The sequence below is a fragment of the Mytilus edulis genome, chromosome 3 (genome assembly GCF_963676685.1).
Source record: "Mytilus edulis chromosome 3, xbMytEdul2.2, whole genome shotgun sequence".
Lineage (NCBI taxonomy): Eukaryota > Metazoa > Mollusca > Bivalvia > Mytilida > Mytilidae > Mytilus > Mytilus edulis.
In genome coordinates, this window is record NC_092346.1 from 32,247,022 (window position 1) to 32,270,499 (window position 23,478).

The 23,478-nt window shown below is 31.3% G+C and overlaps 2 protein-coding genes across 5 annotated transcripts in view; one reads left to right on the plus strand and one right to left on the minus strand.

The window, feature by feature from the left end:
* The window catches only part of LOC139516240 (eIF-2-alpha kinase GCN2-like), a 42,079-nt gene extending 26,118 nt beyond the window's left edge, over positions 1 to 15,961 (plus strand). For 2 of the 4 annotated variants that reach the window (XR_011662928.1, XR_011662929.1), the window contains exons 11-20: positions 1,400 to 1,464; positions 2,029 to 2,140; positions 3,036 to 3,136; positions 3,709 to 3,842; positions 6,256 to 6,410; positions 7,388 to 7,521; positions 8,056 to 8,147; positions 11,766 to 11,824; positions 13,394 to 13,468; positions 13,942 to 15,961. Coding sequence is in view for 1 of the 4 variants with exons in the window: in XM_071306233.1 (XP_071162334.1) it covers positions 1,400 to 1,464; positions 2,029 to 2,140; positions 3,036 to 3,136; positions 3,709 to 3,842; positions 6,256 to 6,410; positions 7,388 to 7,521; positions 11,766 to 11,824; positions 13,394 to 13,468; positions 13,942 to 14,282 (1,176 nt within the window). In the remaining 3 variants the exon portion in view is untranslated. The remainder of the gene's footprint in view (positions 1 to 1,399; positions 1,465 to 2,028; positions 2,141 to 3,035; positions 3,137 to 3,708; positions 3,843 to 6,255; positions 6,411 to 7,387; positions 7,522 to 8,055; positions 8,148 to 11,765; positions 11,825 to 13,393; positions 13,469 to 13,941) is intronic. The other 2 variants (XR_011662930.1, XM_071306233.1) reach the window with 2 other exon arrangements.
* A 2,689-nt stretch (positions 15,962 to 18,650) lies between these two features.
* LOC139515189 (mucin-22-like) lies at positions 18,651 to 19,577 on the minus strand. The gene has a single exon (XM_071304752.1). It carries the CDS (start codon positions 19,575 to 19,577, stop codon positions 18,651 to 18,653), a length of 927 nt encoding a protein of 308 aa, XP_071160853.1.
* Positions 19,578 to 23,478: the final 3,901 nt, after the last annotated feature.

The window sequence follows — 23,478 nt, forward strand, 5'->3', positions numbered from 1 at the left end:
CGCCATGGTTAAAAATGAAAAAGACAAACAGAAAAACAATAGTACACATGACACAACATAGAAAACTAAAGAATAAACAACACGAACCCCCGTTATGTTTACAAGGATGCGTGAACAAAACAGACATAATAAATAAAATAGTAAAAAAATATGGGTACAGCAAGCAATCTTAAAGTATGCTATCAGCTATCAGCTGATATACTCAGAAAGCATACCTTGTTCATACTTCTGCAATTTTAAGAAAACATGATTTTGTGCCATACCTTAAATTTGTATCATTGAGAAAATTAGAATGAAACTGATGCTTAAAAAAAAAGACCCAGTGATTTTACAGCAATCTTATGTAAATAATTCTACTTGAAATAGATATGTGATAAGCTATAAAACAGCACAGAGACTATCTTGGTAAATCAAATTTCATCCAGGAAACTAATTTAATTTTAATGTCATCAAAATGAGTATATTTATATTATTTCCTGAAACTTGAGTTGCTGGTGAAAATTGGGTTAGTAATCACTTTCATCTTGGCAATATTGAATTAAGAACATAATGCTGATGATAAAAGGAAGTGACCACAACATAATTACATGTGAACTCATGCTGACCCAACATGATCATTGACCAATAAGAAAGAGGTAATCCAATCATACACTGGTCATAAGTAAAATTTCTCTGCACATGAAACATGTTATTAATTTCAACATTTTTTCATTTAAGTACAGAACACCTAAGAAAAGATAACTCTTACACATGGTCTGATTCATTGCTACGTTTTAAGAAAAATTAAACGACAGGATTTTTTTGGGGTATAGTGTTGGGTACCCCCTTAAATTGGTAGGACAACTCTGACCCTTTGACCAGAATGGAGACATCATTAATTTACAGTGTAAATATCTTACTCTTTATTTAAGTCTTAGTAATAAACAATTAAAACAGAATTATCTTCTCTGCTGTCTTTAATTATTTTATTCTGCTTAATTTTCAATTAGCAAATAAAATTGGTTTAATAAGACAGGTGTCAGCTAGATTTCTTGTGACTGGTAGAGTGTTTACTTTCAATTTTATGTAACCACCTAATTTTGTATGTATTAAAATAAATATTGCTTAGGTGAAATATTCCTTCCCTCCATCACTCACTCACTCACTGTCTATCTGTCTTTCTTTATGTCATACATTAACTTAGCCTAAAATTACTCCCAGTTTGTCTGGCAAAACAACCATTGGACATCAAGAGTATTCATGGATTAAAAATTACTATATCAAACCTAGATCCAATTTCAAAATATTTGAGTGAATATTTGAATTTGTTGAAGAAAAAAATCCTCTGTAATCTGTAATGGCACCAATCATTATGCTGTAGTTTTCTTTTAAAAGTATTACTCTCATTCATCTTTTACAGGCTTCCAGTATAGTTGTTGATAAGAATGGTAGAATAAGGATTGGTGATTATAGTATAGATAAGACGTAAGTGTTTATCTGATAATAGAGATACAAAATTCAGACATTGTTGCATGATTAAAGTAAGGTGTGGGTTATTACTTAATATAAATAAGAAGATGTGGTATGAGTGTCAATGATAGAACTCTCTATCCAAGTCAAAATGTATAAAAAGTTAAAGTAAGACCATCATCAGAATTATTATATATGGCATGTTTCTATGCCCTTTTCACTGAACAGCAAGCTATAAAGGGCCTCAAAATATCTAGTGTAAAACAATTCAAACAGGAACATTTAAGCGGATTTGTTATCAAACATGGCCAATATGGCTCTTCTTACCTGAAACTCCGAAAAATGTGTGAAGCACATGTTCATTTCTCTAGAGCTATAATTGTATAATACAAAATTCTGATTTAAAAAAATTTTGAGAAAAATTATAAAATGAGCTTAAATAAAAGCGTATATTGTGTACTAATTTCTTTTAAGTAGTTATGTGCAATTACCCCAGTTATGAACCTGAAACCACAAAGTTGAAGTATACACAACAAAAGTTGTTGCAAATTTTCCACTTTTTCCATTTCTGTTTTTCAGGCTGTCTGATCTATATTATGCTGTGGAGTCCTCCCGACCTGGTGTCCATTTTTCAGGAGATAGAGAACTGATACCAGTTAGGGGAGGAAAGAAAGGAGACGTTTATCAATTGGTGAGGATCTTGATTTAAAGAGAAAAAAGGCCTTTTTTATGTTTAATTTGTATACGGCCGCAAAAATTATAAAATTTCAATGGTATATATTTTAAAACTTTTATGATGCATTAAGTTGCAAACTCCATTAGAAATTTGAATTGAGATACTGACAATATCTTGAGGAAAGAATTTTTTTTTTAAAAAGGAGGGGGAGGTTAAAAAAATTGGAAGGGAGACAATTTTTCTTATTTCAGATTCCAGAAATTTAAAGAAAATTTGTTCAACTTTTTTTTTAGGGGGTGGGGAATGGGGGGTCAATTAGCAATAGCATAGTGTATTGCACAATAGCAAAAAAATGAATATAAATTCAATTCATATAACCAACTTGAAGTTCTTTAGCTACAGTTATTCTGTGTCAGAAATTTGATTACAATCCAATTTGGCCATTTGTCCATTTTGGCCCAAACTTTTCAGAGTTGGACATCTGCGGTCGTATCCAGCTGCGATCAGCAGTCAAATTTATTTTATTTATTTGAATTAATAGATGAAAACAAATGATTGTATATGGCATGTTTATATGACCTTTTCTTTTGTACTTTGTAGCTCAATGATATTTGTAAAATACCCCCTAATAATAAAAAAGTTCAAAAACCAAACAACCTAGAAAAAATCCAAGAAAACAGAAAATGGAAAATAGAAAAATTAAATTCCAAACAGAAATAGTTATATATAGGTGCTAAGTGTCCTTCAACTTAGGTAAGATAATGAAGACCTGTAAAAAAAAGGTTAAATAATGAAGACCTGTAAAAAAATATAAAAGATAAAGTCTCCGAAGTCATTTTTTTGAAAGTAGAAAATTAAAAAAAGATAAATTGTTAAAGCCTTTTATCATTCACTCTCTTGTTTTTTCCAGGGTTTGATCCTGTTATCTGTAGCTATTGGATTGGATGCTGATCCAGACAAGCCAGAAATACCACAAAATTTCCCTCCTGTGTTTCAAGATTTCTTAACTAAGTATGATTTGTGTTGTATGACCTAATATATTCATTAGTCTGACTAAGAAGTTATATAATACTTAAAAAAAAAAAAAAATTGTCTAAGCAGGTGATTATGTTTCCCCCCTTTTTTGTAGAAGAGGCATAACATACCAAAAAAGGGGTATTCAAACCCATAAGTCAAAAAGGGAATGAAAATGCTATGGCAAAATAAATGTACAACTTAAATTTAGTTTAAATAATTTAATTTTGCCTTTTCACCATATCAGAATTATTGGCTTGAAAGGAAATCAAGATTGTATAAGTGTGAGCCAAGGCTCCATGTTGAAGACTGTACCTTCACCTATAATGGTTTACTTTTTAAATTGTGACTTGTATGAAGAGTTGTCTCATTGGCACTCATACCACATCTTTCTATATATATATAAGTGTAAAGCTTTTGACAGATGAAATCTAAAATCAATTTTCTTAAATAATGTCATTTGCAATAGAAAACTTTCTTAAATAATGTTATTTGCAATAGGAAACTTTCTTAAATAATGTCATTTGCAATAGAAAATTTTCATACATATTTTTATTTTTTTATTTTAGATGTTTAATGAAAGATGAGAGACATCGTTGGTCAGTCTATCAATTATTGGACCATAGTTTTATCAAGGAAGAATTACCACACACCATTCATTATGCTCCTCACAAACCTGCTGCTACAGAAGAAAACGAGAAAAGTATGTTGTGTATTTGTTATATAAAAAAGAAGATGTGGTATGATTGCCAATGAGACAAATCTCCACAAGAGACCAAAATTACACAGAAATTAACAACTATAGGTCACCGTATGGCCTTCAACAATGAGCAATGCCCAAACCACATAGTCAGCTATAAAAGGCCGAAATGAGTAGTTTAGTTGTACAATGAGGAGATAACTGTATTGTATTTTATTTTATAAAGCTTGGACAGCATCAATTGGTGATTTGATGGTCGCAAATTAAGTTTACTGGAAACATGTTAGTTAACGTTGTTTTCTATCAGTTTCATTAGAATGGAGATAACAATATTGTATTTAAAGCTCAGACGGCATCAATTGGTGATTTGATGGTCGCGAATTAAGTTTACAGGGGACATGTTGGTAAACGGCTATTTGCAACCATCAAATTACAAATTGATGCTGTCTGAGCTTAAAATACAATACTGTTATCTCCATTCTAATCAAACTGATAGAAAACAACATTTAAACATACTTTTAAAACCTGTCATATGTTGTCTGTGCTTTAGCTTGTGTTTTCATAGCATCAGATGCTGTGAAAATTTATGATGTTATCAAATCAAAATGAACGTTACAAGCAATGTTGCATTAGAATATATAATGTCTCCTTTGAACCTATTCAAGGCTTGTAAAGATTTGAGAAATGAATTATGTCTTAATTAAATATTTTTGTTTTAAGCTTATGTGGCCCATTCAAATATGTACATTTCCCAAATGGCAAGAGAGATTACCCCAAAGTTTTATTTTTGTCAAATCTTATAATATTCTGTAGCATTCAAAAAGATTTAAATTGTCTGATGAAGTTTGACACAGGAACAGGACATATTATGTCATACTGGTATGTGCAAAAGACTAGCTATAGATCAACGAGTCACAAACTTTTCTGTTCAACATTATTAGAATTTTTACCATTTTAGAGAAATAGGTTGACCTACAATGGTTTACTTTTATAAATTGTTACTTGGATGGAGAGTTGTCTCATTGGCACTCATACCACATCTTCCTATATCTACAATGTATTAACAACTCATGAGAATTGGATATTGCTTGATATCAACTCTTGTCTTTTCATTTGAATAGTAATAATAAACTCACCTAAGATTCTGATTGTTTATAATTATTATACCCCACGCAACGAGGTTGCGGAGGGTATAATGTTTTTGACCCGTTCGTCCGTCCGTCAGTCCGTCCGTCAGTCCTGTTTCTTGTCATCGCAACTCCTCTCAAACCACACAACAGAATTTCACGAAACCTTTTCAGATAATAAGGACATACTATGAAGTTGTGCATATCGATGGGAAATTGCGATTCAATTTTTTTTCTAGGAGTTACGCCCCTTTGAACTTATTTACTTTAATGTACTACTGCAACAGTTTGTCATCGCAACTCCTCTCAAACCACACAACAGAATTTCACGAAACCTTTTCAGATAATAAGGACATACTATGTAGTTGTGCATATCGACGGGAAATTGGGATTCAATTTTTTTTCTAGGAGTTACACCCCTTTGAACTTATTTACTTTAATGTACTACTGCAACAGTTTGTCATCTCAACTCCTCTCAAACCACACAACAGAATTTCACGAAACCTTTTCAGATAATAAGGATATACTATGTAGTTGTGCATATCGACGGGAAATTGCGATTCAATTTTTTTTCTAGGAGTTACGCCCCTTTGAACTTATTTACTTTAATGTATTACTGCAACAGTTTGTCATCGCAACTCCTCTCAAACCACACAACAGAATTTCACGAAACCTTTTCAGATAATAAGGACATACTATGTAGTTGTGCATATCGACGGGAAATTGCGATTCAATTTTTTTTCTAGGAGTTACGCCCCTTTGAACTTATTTACTTTAATGTACTACTGCAACAGTTTGTCATCGCAACTCCTCTCAAACCACACAACAGAATTTCATGAAACTTTGTAGATAATAAGGACATACTATGTAGATGTGCATATCAACAGGAAATTACGGTTCAATTTTTTTTCTAGGAGTTATGCCCCTTTGAACTTATTTGCTTCAATGTACTTTTGCAACAGTTTGTCATCTCAACTCCTCTGAAAGCACACAACAGAATTTCATGAAATTTTGTAGATAATAAGGACATACTATGTATATTGACAGGAAATTATTATTCAATATTTTTTCTTATACAATTTTTTTTTCTTATACTTATTTAATTTCTCCAATGACAATGTGGGGACGTGGGGTATGTGAGCGTGCTCACTAAGGTTCTTTAATTTTGAATTAAATAGTTGTTTTAAACAAGCAGCATCAAATTCTCAATCATTATGAAACCAAAAAAATCCCAAATTCAAAAAAAAGGAAAGATAACTGGATGAGTAATAGTATTTTTCTAATTATAGAACAAGACGTAAACAAAGACAATGATTCAGAAGATGATGACTTAGCAGATTTACCCTTCATCACGGCCTTGGAGGCTAGTGGACAGTCCCGTCTAACAAATGAATTTGAAGTCCTTAGGTCCCTAGGGAAAGAAGGATTTGGTGATGTCATTGAGGTAATTACATCCAGAACTAGCATTGTCATGTGACCTTGACTCCATTTACTTGCTTCATTGAGCAGGTTTAATGGGAGGCAAATGGCTGTCAGGTATATATGTCTATCTGTCTGACTGTCTGTCCTCTCCTGTGTCAGTCACTATCAGGTTAAACCAGTCTGTGCTAAACTGTTCTAAGGTTTGTCTGACCAAAAAAGATGTTTTTCTACTATATTTTCAAAGAAAAAATATGAAAATTTCTGTGTGACAGAATGGTTTTTTTGTCTGACATTTTTTTGTTGGTCAGAGTTAGTTTGTGATACACTGAGGTTTTAGTATAAAGAATTTAGTATCGTGATTGAAACAAATATAAACTTAGCACATTTATTCGTTATGATATGAACTTTGGAAAATATATGCCAAATAGGAGTATTGACCCAGATTTTGTGATTTGTTTGCTTTTTGAAGCATGGTGTCTAATGGTTCATTATTCCTTTGAAATTTATAGTTTCAGATTATGTGTATGACAGTTGCATTCAGTACTGATACTGATGGTTTTGATTACCAATGAGTTTGCCATTTCAAAATCTTAAGCATTCTAAAAATATCGTCATAGATTTTCACCAAATGTTGTGATTGGTTAACAGCATCCTAAACTATGGATATTCAACCAATGATGTATCATTATTTTTAATTGCTTTACAAACATTGAAATAACCCATTAAGTTCTTAATTTGTGAATTTAAAAAAAAAGTACTTTTACAAAACAGTTAAATTGATGAAAATATAACGCTGCATAAACAAAAAACCTGACTAAAGTGAATTCATCAATCAGATATTCTATAAAAGTTTAAACTGTGTAAGCTGATCACTTGTCTAATCAGAACTTAATCATCAGTTTGAACAGGTTTCAATTAATATTTAGTTCGTATGTAAAGACATCTACATATATAAGTTTTGGTATCATGATTGTATCGTCATTTTATTCTCTTTTACAGGTTAGAAATAAACTAGATAGAAGAAAATATGCAATTAAAAGAATACCATTGAATCCTAAAAGTAAATACTTCTACAAGAAAATCACCAGGGAGGTCAAATTACTGTCTCATCTCAATCATGAAAATGTTGTCAGGTAACTAATTTTTTGGGTAACAATTTTTATAGAAAGCTTACATTTTTGTGGATATTTCTATCATTGTTTGATTGATATTACAAAAAATCTTTTAGAATTTTCATAAAGAAAATTAGCTATTTGTTGAAAAATGTAAGTTGTGGTTCCCCTGAAATCATGAAATCCAGGGAAAATTAGTATCCCAAAAATAGTAATGAATCCACAGTACATTGTGGAAGACAATAATCATGTAAGATGAATTTTTGGATGTTTGTTTACTAAATAGAAAAAAATATTTTTGAAAATGATCTGCAATGACCTAAAATATATGAAAATGTAATGCACAAACTGCAATTAATAAAATATCAAACTGAAGAGTCATTTGAACTTGCAGTAAAGTGTGATCTGTGCATCATGATGTTACTTTGAGATAAAGAACAGCAATTTAAGGGTTGTTCCTTACTTTAATTTCTTTTGGTGATTTTGCATCATGAATTACTAAACTATATCACTTCGTTTAGATTTTCAACTACTACCACTTATTTTATATGACAGGTATTATAATTCGTGGGTTGAAACTAGTGAGGATCCAGCACACAGTAATTCATCAACATCCTGCTCCACGACCACAGGTACTGGTACAACAGGTAAAACTCAATCAACCAGTGACAGCAGTTCCTTAATGAAGAAGGGCATTTTTATGCCCCACCTACGATAGTAGAGGGCCATTATGTTTTCTGGTCTGTGGCTCCGTTCGTCCGTGCGTCCGTCCGTCCGTTCAGGTTAAAGTTTTTGGTCAAGGTAGTTTTTGGTGAAGCTGAAGTCCAATCAACTTGAAACTAAGTAAACTTGTTGCTTATGATATAATCTTTTTAATTTTGAAGCCAAATTAGACTTTTGACCCCAATTTCACGGTCCATTAAACATAGAAAATGAAAGTGGGAGTTTCAGGTTTAAGTTTTTGGTCAAGGTAGTTTTTGATAAAATTGAAGTCCAATCAACTTGAAACTTAGTACATATGTTCCCTATAGTATAATCTTTCTAATTTTAATACCAAATTAGATTATTACCCAATTTCACGGTCCATGGAACATGGAAAGGATAGTGCGAGTGGGGCATCCGTGTACTTTGGACACATTCTTGGTTTTTTTAAATCGGTACTCGGAAAACTTTTACTCTTCTCAAATTATATACAGTATAAAATAAACAAGATATTTAGGAGGGCAATTTTTTTTTTGACTCATTTTAAATATCAATAAAGTGGAACTTCGTTAAGAAAACAAAGACCTAGAAGATTATATTGGGAGTTTGGACAAGATAATATTTAGATTAATCAGCTTCCTCAAATTCATTAAGGCATTCTCCTACAAGTGTTGACTCTGAATCTGATTGTGTAAACACACATTATTGACTTTGTTACAACCAGAAAGCAAGCAGTCTGTTTGCACATTAAGCAACGTTTAAATTGCCCTCTATGATACAATTAATCTGGAATGCAACATGCATAAGTTCAAAAGGCAAACTTTCACTGCTATTTCAGTAATTGCTTGATTTGTTTGATGTAATATGTATGGGTTATTAAACGAAGAAGATTCAACTTGTATCTGTGTAAAAGTTTTGAAGATTTCAAATCGTTGTAGCTATTTACAGCTAATACATTAATGCTAGCAAGACAAATCTTTGTTTGGCTTGCTTGCTTTGCTTGTATCAATGTTTGCTCAAGCATGGCAATTAAGATAGGCGGGGCTTCAGCTTGTATACGTCATACTTAAATTTTATTGGACGGTTATGTTTGAAGTTAAGGACACTAAATTTTAAACATCACAGGATGACAAATATAAAGCGACATCGTAGAAATGGAAGCCAAAAAATGTATTTGTTTTTTCTCGAAGATATGCATTTTCATCATCCAACTGAAAAGACTGTCGTCAAGTAATTTTAGAAAAGCAAAATAACTATTCGAACACACCTACTCTGAATTAGTGATTCATTACATAGGTATTTCATTTGACCCATATATTTCATCTTTTTGTACTGTGATTTTTTTTTATGTTATAAAGTCAACCTGTAGCTTTGCTATATAAAAATGATAGAATCTGAAGCGAGATGATGTATCAAATATTCTTTCTTTGTACGTTTTCAACACAAATTATTCATCTCAAACACACCCTAACATAAGGAGGTTCGCTCGATTTTCTCTTTTTGATACAATTGTTTCCAATTTTTTGATTTTTTTTCTTGAGTCACGTAAAGGAAGGACAGACACAGAAATAAGTAAACTTATAGATTGATATGTTCTCCGTCTGTATTAATTTTAAAAAAAAGGGAAGAATTTTCTTCATCCAACTTGATAGATAACCATGTCGTCGACATGATATCTAACTGTTCTACTTAACTATGTAATGGATAAATTAAAAACTTATGCAAATGGTTGTTTTTAACAATAAAACACTCGTATTTGAGAAGAAAATTGTTATTTTATTTGTTTCTATTCACTTTTAAAAAATTTCTTACTAAAGTAAACATAACAGAAAGCACTTATCGCCTTCTCTATAAACAAAGAATAATCAGTTTGAAGGTTTACAAGCAAAAATTAATCCAAAGTGCGCAATATTCAATAACAATAGACATAATAAATAAAATAATTAAGTCATCCCCCCTAATTGATTTATCCCTTTTATTAGAAAATCAAGTGCACCTTCTTATGTTAGGGTGTGTTTGAGATGAATATTTTGTGTTGAAAACGTACAAAGAAAGAATATTTGATACATCATCTCGCTTCAGATTCTATCATTTTTATATAGCAGAGCTACAGGTTGACGTTATAACATAAAAAAAATTCCCGTACTAAAAGATGAAATGAATGGGTCAAATGAAATACCTATGTAATGAATCACTCGAAATCAGAGTAGGTGTGTTCGAATAGCTTTTTTGTTTTAATAAAAGTACTTGACGAAAGTCTTTTCAGTTGGATGATAAAAAATGCATATCTTCGAGAAAAAAGCAAATACAATTGTTTGGCTTCCATTTCTACGATTGCGCTTTATATTTTTCATCTTGTGATGTTTTAAAATTTAGTGTGACTGTCCTTATCTTCAAACATAACGTCCAATAAAATTTAAGTATGATGTATACAAGCTGAAGCCCCGCCTATCTTAATTGCCATGCTTGAGCAAACATTGATACAAGCAAAGCAAGCAAGTCAAACAAAGATTTGTCTTGCTAGCATTAATGTAAAAGCTGTAAGTAATTGGAGTATCTGTTTGAAGTCTTTGATATCTATCACATACAAATGAGCAGAGAATCAACTTGGGTGTGAAAAATTTCAAATCAAGTTGGAAAATTTCAAAACATTTTGTAAACATGTGAGAAGGGTTTTTCTTCATAGTTAGACTAGATAGTTAAAATTTGTTTGCAGTTGGAAAAAATTGGAAGTGTAGGGACAATTTTTTTTTTTAACAATTTTATGTTTTTGTTGAAAAAGTTTTGGAATTTTTATGTGTTTGTTGTCTATTTGTTTTGAAATTTTAAGAATTTAGCATAAAAGTTTGGTGATTATTGAAAGTAGAACCATATGTGTAAATCAACCTTGCCTTATTACATATTAAAGTGACTAGTAGTGTATGCTTTTGTATACAACATGTTACTTAGCAGTTTGTTCCCCATGAATTCTATATTTACATCTGGGAATTGGAATAATTAGCAAAAATAAATAAAAATGAGAAGAATAATATCATTAGGGTTGTCTGCAGGGTGATGAGGAATTTAATGGCATAGGAATCCGAAAGGCTCATCAACTTGTAACTTAATCTCATGAAAAACTTTTAATGGCTCTAAAGAAGTAATTTAGGGCAAAAGATGTTTTCACCAGCCTTCTCCCCTGATCCATTTCATTTCTCAACAAACATTTATTATGAATTAAATGCATTTTTGAATGGTTTAAAGACTTTTGTCAACAATTTGAAGATAAACTGTGAAATTTGGCTAAGTTTCGGTTGTAATTTAGAAGTAAATATCTGTACTGAGGTTGATAGGGGAGGTCAGAGGTCACCTTAGTAATGAAAATTTGTCTAAATCTTGGCAAATGATGATCTAGACTCTGGTTTTTGTGTGGCGCCTCACTTGTATATCAGTCATTAATCTTTCCTTAGTGACAGTTTGTCCACAATTAGGCCAAAGTCAAATTATTTTGTTGATAATTAGAAAAGGCCAGTGCAAAAATAATATTGGTTAAAAAGTTAATTTTTATTTTTTTTTATTTCCAGGTTTATTAATGCAAGGCGAAGAATAGTGCAACCAATGATTGACCAATCAAATAGAGCAGGTAAGAATATGAATATTTTTGTAATATTTGCCACAGGACACTTCAGAGGACAGCAATTAGTATATATTAATTCCCTTATACAAAAAAATTGGTTTGTTTTTGCCAAAATTTTATACTAATAACCTAAAAAAAAATAAACTTGAAAAATTCATTTAAATTAAAACATAAAACTTTCCATGTATTTTTAACTATGCAAATTTACACTCCTCCCCCTTTCTGGATTTAAACCTTCTGGTATGGAAATACATCAAGCATTTCAATTTCAATCCAAATGGCCATTTAATTGCCTAAGCTTTAAGGATTATAAATTATTGTGACTTGCAGAATGCCAACCTGACAATAGAATACGAACAAAAAAATAAACACAAAAATTATGATTTCCTTTTCTTAATTAAAATCTAATGTATATTGTTTAGTAGGTATAAAAATGACGGAAATGAAATGAAGACATTTGTCATTATAACCACATTACCATTGGGTTTTCTCTATAAAATTCATGACACGGTCATTTTGGCATGTTGCAAGTGAAACAATAAACCATTGTAGTCTTACATAATATTAAACCCATAAACCCATCAACTGTCAAAAATATGCAAATAAGAGAAAAGTATTAACTAAATTTACTTCCTTCTGCATGTTCCAGTTATATTTATTTTAAAACCTTAAAGATTTTATACATAATTCATAAAGCATTTAGTGCCTTCTAGTATAGTGCAAGTTGATGCCTTTTATTGAGGAACAAAGTTTTTTATGTCGTAATAAAAATATTAATTTTTGTCGTCTTTGTTTCTGCGGAACTTCAACAATAAATTGCATAATAATAAGTAGCTGAGTGTTTTATAAATATATGCAAACTTGCTTTTTATTTTTCTTTCTATCATTTTCTCACTTGTACGCTGATATTTTTTTTTATCTACAAGGCTATTTTCGCCCTGGTATCCTGATATTTTAAAAAGCTATTTAACACAAAATTGGCATATATCATCAGCAATTTAGTTTTCATCTGCGGGTTGTTGTTAATTAGCTCTCTGTAAGCAGTCTAAAGGTAAAACTCTGAGATGAAACTTTTATCTTTGGTGGCATGGCTCTTATGCAAATTGCATTTCTTTTAAGCTTGTTATTCTTGACAGAATCTCACATCTCCTGAGGAGCGAAAATCTTTCCAATTGAAATTCCTCTTCCCTCATAACGAGGGTCTGTAAGTGGGTACTAAATGGTTTAAATGTGATCTAGATGTACCTCTAAGTGTTCCCTATCTGTTTTCAGTTTATACAAGGCCGTTCTTTGTTTCACATGCTGTTAGGAGTAAGATATTCTCTCAAAAAAACTATGTATATAAGCACTATTGTTCGGCAATAAAAGTGTTTTTTTGTTAATAGCACTTTAGTTTCAAAACAGTAATATTAATTTTGTCGAGATTTCAAATGTCGAAAAGTATTAATACAATCGGTGAAGTTTCTAACCACAAATATTTGATCTGAATACAAAATAATTATACTGCATGTAAAAACAGATGTTTTATCAAGATAAATACTAAGACAAACATAATCATTGTCTTAATCTTTTCAGCACCAGGAGGTCATGGATATAGTCCAGAGAGTATGGGTTGGGATAGCCAGGACATGGCACATATGAGTCCTCACAGTAAGTAGTTTAAACACCCCTGTACATATTTTGTGTTCTGATAAATTGAAAGATCAGATTAAGATGAATCTGTTAATCTCAGATTAGGCTTAATAGTTCATCAAAGGTTGAGTCAATTTGTTCACAGCTTAAGTGTAATTTGTTCACAATTTAAAAGTTAATGTGAAGCTTAATTGGTTCAAAGGATAAGCTCATAGAAAACAAACAATGTACAAATTGTTAAAGCACATGAAATCTTTCTGAATTAATATTGAGATTGAATGTGAAGGAGATATTGGGTATATACAAATGAGACAGCTACCTAATAACATGTAGAAGAAAAAATAAGACATTTTTTGAAGTTCTGTGTCATATTGGGCTTAAATAAGCAAAGCAAAAGTATATAGCAATGCATACTTATAAAGTGACAATTTAAGTTTTGAAAGAATTAATTACATGATAAAAAATTTAATATTATTTTTTTTTAATTCCAGTGTTCCAAGGAAGACATGATAGTGAAATGTATGATCAAATGAAGGGATATTCTCATATGGAAGGACAGAGATACGATATGCTTGGAGTTCAGGGTATGCATAGTAGTGACATGTTCGGAAGTACTGCTGTCACTGGCAGTAGTTCATACTCTCAGATGTCACAGTTACGACCACCAGTTCATTCGCAAGCAATGCTAATACCAGGGCATCCGCATCATATGATGATGGGACACGGAGCCCACGGCATGAGTCCCATGTCGATGGGATCTGCTCAAAGTCCTCCATTACATGGCAGCTTGGACAGTATGGGTGCACACATTCAGGATATTCATGCTGGATAAATATCAGGAGTAAAAACTTTGTGCTTTAAAAAGAACAAGGACATTTGGCTTGGCCTGCGAACATAATTAAGCCAAGGAATAAAGCGTGACTTACAAGTATTTGTGGGTACGGTAGTTTAAAACTACGGCCTATTTTATTACAATCACGGTGATCTCTCAATCATTTAGCAGTCACTCATTGTGTGGAATCTAATTCCTAACGGTTGCAGGCTAGCCAAGGGAAGTAACTGGTGTGCTAGTCAATCTAACAGAGTAAGGGAGTCGACAACTGACTGCAATTTTAAAACTAGTCTTCACAACTTGTTATAATGGGATATGGGGAAAACTACGCAAAAGTATTATTAAAAAAAAACCGCAGTTCATGTTGACAATGAGTTGCCAAGTATTATATATGTATTTTGTTGTCTCTGGACAAGAAACACGTCTTGGTCACATATATGCCGCATACCTCATGATGATCAAAATAAATGTACATTTGAATGGCCATGACTTTGTAAAGCATTCCACGTCAAAGTATGTTCTGTCAAACATCAACTCTTCAGTTGAAGGAATATGTTTTTGTGCCATGGAATATTTGAATTTTTTGTCACATGACATTGTTAAACCAATCAGAAGAGTTGCCCTGTAGTGGGGTGACCAATTAAATTAAAGCTTTAAGATTTACCTCATTATTATTCCTTTGTAATTATAGCCAGTTCCATTGTGTTGGAAGTGGACATTTTATTTAATGGTGCATGTTAAAAAAAGTATTTGGTGCAAATTATTTGTATAGTAAAGATGTTTGTTGAATGTATGTTTATATATGTTATTGTGTATGAAAGTGAAAAATCATTATTTGGAGAGTTCTTTCTTTGTGTGACATTTTTATACTTTCTGGCCAGGCTGTTTAGATCTACTTGCAGTTTAATTTGTAAATGTTTTGTTGTTTTTGTTGAAGTTTGTTTGAATATTTTTTTTAGATTGAACAAATTTTAAGCTTGATATTTATTCGATCTGCCAGATTTTATTTTTTTTGATAATTAACCAATTTGTTTTTGGTTTGTGATTTGTTACAGAATGATTTTTTTTTGTTTTTTTCTTTTATCTAAAAACAAGTACTAAGTTATTTCTAAGTGCTGACCATTTATTTATGATGTTTTTAAAAAAATGTTAAAGTGCAGATTTTAAACTGGCATGTAATTACTACATGTGTATTTAATTGTAAAGTAATATTAATGTCAGAGACTGCTGAAATCTTTCCTTTATCTTTTTGTACTGATTTTAACTAGAGAAAGACATATTAATATGTATATCTGTAGCAATTATTTTAGATTGTTTCAAGATGTCCGATATTACATTTCTTAACTATACTTCTTTTATGATTCCCCAATAAATATATATTTACATTTTTTATCATTTCAATGCCAGAATGAACAAAAAATAACTGAAAAAGATGTATCAAATTTTCAGAAAATCTTAGACAATCATGCACGAGGTTTACCAAAAATACACTGAAATTGATTATTGTCTGAATGTGTCTGACTATGAGGAAATGAAAGATTGCAATGATGTGTGTGGTGAAGTGTGGAGCTGAGCTTGATGCTTAGGGACTTGTGAAAAATTTTAGGGAATTTTAATACGAGATTGTCAAATATTTTGAGCAAAATTCCAGAGAAATAAAAATTGTTGTAATAAACTAATTGCTTGTGTTTTATTATATTTGTTTGTCCAATGTGTACCTGTTATTAAATGAGGTGGACGATATCAAAGGGCCATTCATTCAAAACTTGTAAGTCAAAGGAAGGATTTGTATCTTACTATCAAATCCTTGGTAGAAGAAAAGCTGACAACACCATGGCAAAAAAAAAAACAACAAGAAACAACTAGCTTAAATACAAACATGTCAATAAAAAACTGCATAGATATATTCATTGGCCTTTAGTATCAAAATCATACTTGGTCAAAATACAAAAATCTCAACAACAAAAATCATAGAAATATACATTGGCCTTTAGTATCAAAATCATACGTTTGTTAAAATACAAAAATGACAACAAAAAACTTCATAGAAAAATACATTGCCCTTAAGTATCAAAAACACTTGGTTGAAATGAAAAGGAAAAAGAATTCATATCTCAAATTTTCATTCAAAGATAAAATTTCAAATCATAAAAAAAAGATTCGCACTTGTTGAAACTGAAGATTGAAGATTTAAAAGATGATAAAAATGATCAGTCAAATATTTGATTTTTCCATGATTCATATGGTACCAAAACTAGTTCAGATAAAACCTTCTGATTAGATATAAGAAGATGTGTTATGAGACAAGTCTCCATCCAGATCAAGGTCTTCAACAAGGAGCCCTGGCTCACACCATACAGCAAGCTATAAAGAGCCCCCAAAATGACTAGTAAGTTTCATTTTTATGCCCCATCTACGATAGTAGAGGGGCATCATGTTTTTTGGTCTGTGTGTCTGCCCACCTACAATAGTAGAGGGGCATTATGTTCTGGTCTGTGTGTCTGTTCATCTGTTCGTTTGTCTGTCCTGCTTCAGGTTAAAGTTTTTGGTCAAGGTAGTTTTGGATTAAGTTGAAGTCCAATCAACTTGAAACTTTGTATAGCCTATGATACGATCTTTCTAATTTTAATGCCAAATTTGATTTTTTGACCCAAATTTCACTGTCCATTGAACATAGAAAGGATAGTGCAAGTTTAAGGTTAAAGTTTTTGGTCTAGGTAGTTTTTGATTGAGTTGAGGTCCAATCAACTTGAAACTTAGTACACATGTTTCCTATGACTTGATCTTTCTAATTTTAATGCCAGATTAGATTTTCCACCCAAATTTCACAGTCCACTAAACATTGAAAATGATAATGCAAGTGGGGCATCTGTGTACTATGGACACATTCTTGTTCTTCATGTCTTTTATCATATAGATATATAAAGCAGAAAATATGAAATAAAGTGTCCAAAATTTTTCTCCTACTGATTTTCATAGTCCATTTTCAGGAATCTTTTGCCTGAAATGCATGACAAATTTATTAAGATCTATTTCTTTAACAGTCATTCATAAATAAAGTATGTAAATTTATATATTCAAATTTTTTAGAATATGTTGACATGAATTCACCTTCATTTTCATTTCAACTAAGTTAGGTTTGATTTTTTTTATAATGAACAATTATACGTTGAGAAATTAAGATAGAAAAAGTACTGTGAAAGTTTTCTTATTTGTTTAGTATCAGTTTTTGTTGATTTAATTTTCCCTTCTATTAACGAAAATGAAATACATATTTTTATTGAGTCAAAAAGCGTTCATTTTACATCTACAAATTTAAAACATCACAAACCAACATTGATTACACATACCAAAAAATGTTATCAAAGAAGAAACGCCTCTACCTAGAAAGCTCCCAACAACAATTTTATATAGAAGAATATCTGAAATGCAACAAAATGAAGGAAAAAATAATATATAAATAGAAAAATAACAAAAAATCTTGATTGACCATTATGAACCAGCCACTTACTATCTAAGGAGGAATAATCAAGAACAAGATTGCAAATATCAAATATGAATAGAAGATCAAAAGAGCATTTCCCAAAAACCAACTGACATCAAATGTAAAACTACTAAATAGGTAGTAACCTAGTGTTATCAGGTTGTCAGTATTAACTATAGTGTTGTCAGTATCCACGATATTAATATCAGAGTTGTCAGTATCCACTGTAATGTTATCAGAGTTGTCATTATCCACTGTAATGATATCAGAGTTGTCAGTTTCCACTGTAATGTTATCAGAGTTGTCAGTTTCCACTCTAATGTTATCAGAGTTGTCAGTATCCACTCTAAGGTTATCAGAGTTGTCAGTATCCACTCTAATGTTATCAGAGTTGTCAGTATCCACTGTTATGTTATCAGAGTTGTCAGTATACACTGTAATGTATCAGAGTTGTCAATATCCATGGTAGTGGTCTCAGAGTTTTGAGTATCTACTTTTGTGTTATCATGGTTGTCAGTATCCACTATAGAGTTATCAGATTTGTCGGTATCAACTATAGTGTTATCAGAAATGTAAGTATCAACTTTCGTGTAATCAAAGTTGTCAGTATCCAGTAATATGTTATCAAAGTTGTCAGAATCCACTGTAGTGTTATCAAAGTTGTCAGAATCCACTCTAGTGTTATCAAAGTGGTCAGAATCCACTGTAGTGTTATCAAAGTTGTCAGAATCCACTAGTGTTATCATAGTTGTCAGCATCCACTGTTGTGTTATAAGAGGTATCAGTATCTACTGCAGTATTAACAGAGTTGTCAATATCCACGGTAATGTTATCAATGATGTTCGTATCTACTGTAGTGTTATCAGAGTTGTCAGTATCTAACGTCAGTTATCAAAGTTGTCCGTATCTACTGTAGTGTTATCAGAGTCGTTAGTATCTAACGTCATGATATCAAAGCTGTCCGTATTTACGGTACACAAAGTGTTATCAGAGTTGTTTGTATCTACTGTAGTGTTATCAGAGTCGTCAGTATCTATTGTAGTGTTATCAGAGTTGTTAGTATCTAACGTCATGATATCAAAGTTGTCCGTATCTACTGTAGTGTTATCAGAGTTGTTAGTATCTAACGTCATGATATCAAAGTTGTCCGTATCTACTGTAGTGTTATCAGAGTCGTTAGTATCTAACGTGATGATATCAAAGTTGTCCGTATCTACTGTACACAAAGCGTTATCAGAGTTGTTAGTATCTACTGTAGTGTTATCAAAGTCGTCAGTATCTACTGTAGTGTTATCATAGTTGTTAGTATCTAACGTCATGATATCAAAGTTATCCGTATCTACTGTAGTGGTATCAGAGCCGTTAGTATCTAACGTCATGATATCAAAGTTGTCCGTATCTACTGTAGTGTTATCAGAGTCGTTAGTATCTAACGTGATGATATCAAAGTTGTCCGTATCTACTGTACACAAAGCGTTATCAGAGTTGTTAGTATCTACTGTAGTGTTATCAAAGTCGTCAGTATCTACTGTAGTGTTATCATAGTTGTTAGTATCTAACGTCATGATATTAAAGTTATCCGTATCTACTGTAGTGTTATCAGAGTTGTTAGTATCTAACGTCATGATATCAAAGTTGTCCGTATCTACTGTAGTGTTATAAGAGTCGTTAGTATCTAACGTGATGATATCAAAGTTGTCCGTATATACTGTACACAAAGCGTTATCAGAGTTGTTAGTATCTACTGTAGTGTTATCAAAGTCGTCAGTATCTACTGTAGTGTTATCATAGTTGTTAGTATCTAACGTCATGATATCAAAGTTATCCGTATCTACTGTAGTGTTATCAGAGTTGTTAGTATCTAACGTCATGATATCAAAGTTATTCGTATCTACTGTAGTGTTATCAGAGCCGTTAGTATCTAACGTCATGATACCAAAGTTGTCCGTATCTACTGAACACAAAGTGTTATCAGAGTTGTAAGTATCTACTGTAGTGTTATCAGAGTCGTTAGTATCTAATGTCATGCCAAGAGAGTTGTCAGTATCTACAGTATTCACTGTATTGTAATAAGAGTTGTCAGTACCCACTGTAGTGTTACAAGAGTTGTCAGTATCCACTGTAGCGTTATCTTAGTTATCACTATATACTGTAGTGTTTTCAAGGTTGTCAGTATCTATTGAAGTGTTAACATAGTTGTCAGTATCCACTGTAGTGTTATCAGAGTTGTCAGTTTCCACTGTAATGTTATCAGAGTTGTAAGTTTCCACTGTAATGTTATCAGAGTTGTCAGTATCCACTGTAATGTTATCAGAGTTGTCAGTTTCCACTCTAATGTTATCAGAGTTGTCAGTATACACTGTAATGTATCAGAGTTGTCAGTATCCATGGTAGTGGTCTTAGAGTTTTGAGGATCTTCTGTAGTGTTATCATGGTTGTCAGTATCAACTACAGTGTTATCAGAAATGTAAGTATCAACTGTCGTATAATCAAAGTTGTCAGTATCCAGTAATATGTTATCAAAGTTATCAGAATCCACTGTGGTGTTATCAGAGTTGTCAGAATCCACTGTAGTGTTATCAAAGTTATCAGTGTCCACTGACTGTCGTATTATCAGAGTTGTCAGTTGTCTCTTAATTGATATCAGAGTTGTGTCCAGTCATATTATCAGATTTGTCACACGTTTAACCAACTTTTAAGTCTGAACGACTTTCTAATATGTATATATGTATATATCAAATATGAATAGCTACAAATAAACTCAAAGTGATAACCATAGAAAATAATAAATGTATCCACAGATAATATTCGTAGATAATAGTGTTCTTTTCTTTTATATTCAGCATTGTTTATTTTGTTATCACAATGAAATAAATCTTATATCTTTAATTATTGTATTGCTGTAATATTACATATTTGTAGGTATTTATTTTTGTCATACTAGTATCTTTATTTCGTCTTTTGTGTTATTTTCAGAAATAAAGTCGGTTGTATTTACTTTGTTAGCCAGATCTGTAATGAGTCAACCAGTTTTTGGTCAGATGTTTTGTTATCGTGTTATTGGGTTATTGTTATTACCTTGATATTTTGTTGAGTAAATGTTAAATCTTTCAAACCAGTGTTATTGACATATTTATCGCTTTTCATCATGATTCGTCACAGTGCTATTATCAGATATCTCGTTCGTCAAAACGTTATTGTTAAAATCATGATTAGTCGGTTTATAATTGTTAGAATCAATGTGTTATTGACAGAAGTATGTTTGATTTTAAGGCATTGTTATAATCTTAATAACAATAATTTTAATAACAATAATGTGTTAAATATTAGTCAATGTGTTATTGTTAGAATCATGATATTAGTCAATGTCTTATTGTTTGAATCATGATATTAGTCAATGTGTTATTGTTACAATCATGATATTAATCAATGAGTTATTGTTACAATCATGATATTAGTCAATGAGTTATTGTTACAATCATGATATAAGTCAATGTGTTATTGTTAGAATCATAATATTAGTCAACGTGTTATTGTTAGAATCATGATATTAGTCAATGTGTTATTGTTACAATCATGATATTAGTCAATGTGTTATTGTTACAATCATGATATTAATCAATGAGTTATTGATACAATCATGATATTAGTCAATGAGTTATTGTTAGAATCATGATATTAGTCAATGTGTTATTGTTACAATCATGATATTAATCAATGAGTTATTGATACAATCATGATATTAGTCAATGAGTTATTGTTAGAATCATGATATTAGTCAATTTGTTATTGTTACAATCATGATATTAGTCAATGTGTTATTGTTACAATCATGATATTAGTCAACGTGTTATTGTTAGAATCATGATATTAGTCAATGTGTTATTGTTACAATCATGATATTAGTCAATGTGTTATTGTTACAATCATGATATTTATCAATGAGTTAGTGTTACAATCATGATATTAGTCAATGAGTTATTGTTAGAATCATGATATTAGTCAATGAGTTATTGTTAGAATCATGATATTATTTTTTATCATATATTTAGTAGTAAATACAGTAGTTTTGAATATATGATAAATAGCCTGCTGTTTAATCCATATCGCGCAACAATGATACGCACCATTTATCGCACCCTTTATCACACCCTTTATCGCATGGCTACCCTTTATTGCACCCCTACTCGGATTTACAATGTGTTATTGTTAGAATCATGATATTATTAGGCAATATGTTATTGTTAGAACCATGATATTAGTCAATGTGTTATTGTTGCAACCATGATATTAGTCAATGTGTTATCATGATGTTAGTCAAATGTTATTGAAAGATATCGTGATATTAGTCGACGTGTTATTGATAGAATGAGGATGTTCTTCATAAAGTTTTTGTTAAAATCATGATAAGTCATTATGTTAGTATTTGAATCAAGATAAGGTTGTCATTTTGTCCCTGTCATAGTTATAGCTTCTCGATGTGCTTTCGTTAAAGTATTTGTTGTGTTACTTTATATATAATGAATTCGTATTCCATGTATCATTTGTCATTTTTTGTTGTTGCTCATAGTATTTCATTTCATTACATTTTGTACTATGAATTAATATGATTATCAAATTTCAATTATCGGTACACATTTTGTTCAAGTTAGTATCAGTGGTTATCGGATTTATCATTAGTCATTGGGTAACTGGAAGACAAATAGATAGCTGTCGCGTTTTTGTGACTATTCTGTTGTTGTTAGTACATCGATTGTCATTACACTTTGTTGTCAAATTAGTCATTTTGTTATTGTCAATTTAGTCGTTTTGTTATCGTCAAATTCGTCATTTTGTTATTATCAGATTTGTATCGCGCGGCAAAATGCAAGATGACTCGTTATTCGTGTTCTTATTAACAAATGTATATTGGTATAACCATATAATCAATCATTAAATATTGTTAGATTATCGCCAGCCATTTTATATATCTATCAATTATTATACATTCAACACACTGGTCATAGCATTATTTTAAAGTTATTAAAAAAATTAGTTGACCATTATAGATGAGGAAAGATTCATCGGTTATTGTCAGACTTGCTATTGATACTTATATATCAGATTTAGAATTAACGATGTGTTAACTACGGTAAATACAATGGTATTTTCATATTTTCGAATTTGTTATTATTGTGTTTTGTAACGTTATAATCATTATCGGCTAGGTTAAGATGTTACTGTTAGATCTACCGTTGACCATTCTGTTATTGTCATATTTATAACTGATTATAGCCCAAATGTCAGATTTGTAACTGATTATCGGCCCTTTTGTCAGATTAATAACTGATTATCGCCATGTTGTCAGATTTATAACTGATTATCGTCCCTTTTGTCAGATTTGTAACTGGTTATCATCTTATTGTCAGATTTATAACTTATCGTTGGTTAGTGTTATACTGTCAATATACTAGTAAAATTGTCAGAATAATAACTGCTCATTGTGCGTTTGTCCAATTTATAATCCCTCACTTTGTAAAGTTTACTCCGGTATGTCATTTCATTTTGGTCATTGTGTTGTTGTCAGATATATCGCTGGCAAATATGTGCTATTGCCACCTTAGTAGCAGGTTATTGTACTTTTATAAGAATTATAACCACTGCTGATGCTAATTGATTACTAGTATATATTCCTTTGTATTTTGATGCGTCCTTTGTCAGGTGGGTTCGTAC

Bases quoted from the DNA above. Each gene is read 5' to 3' on its own strand.
- LOC139515189 (XM_071304752.1), bottom strand. From the start codon at position 19,577: ATGACGTTAGATACTAACAACTATGATAACACTACAGTAGATACTGAC.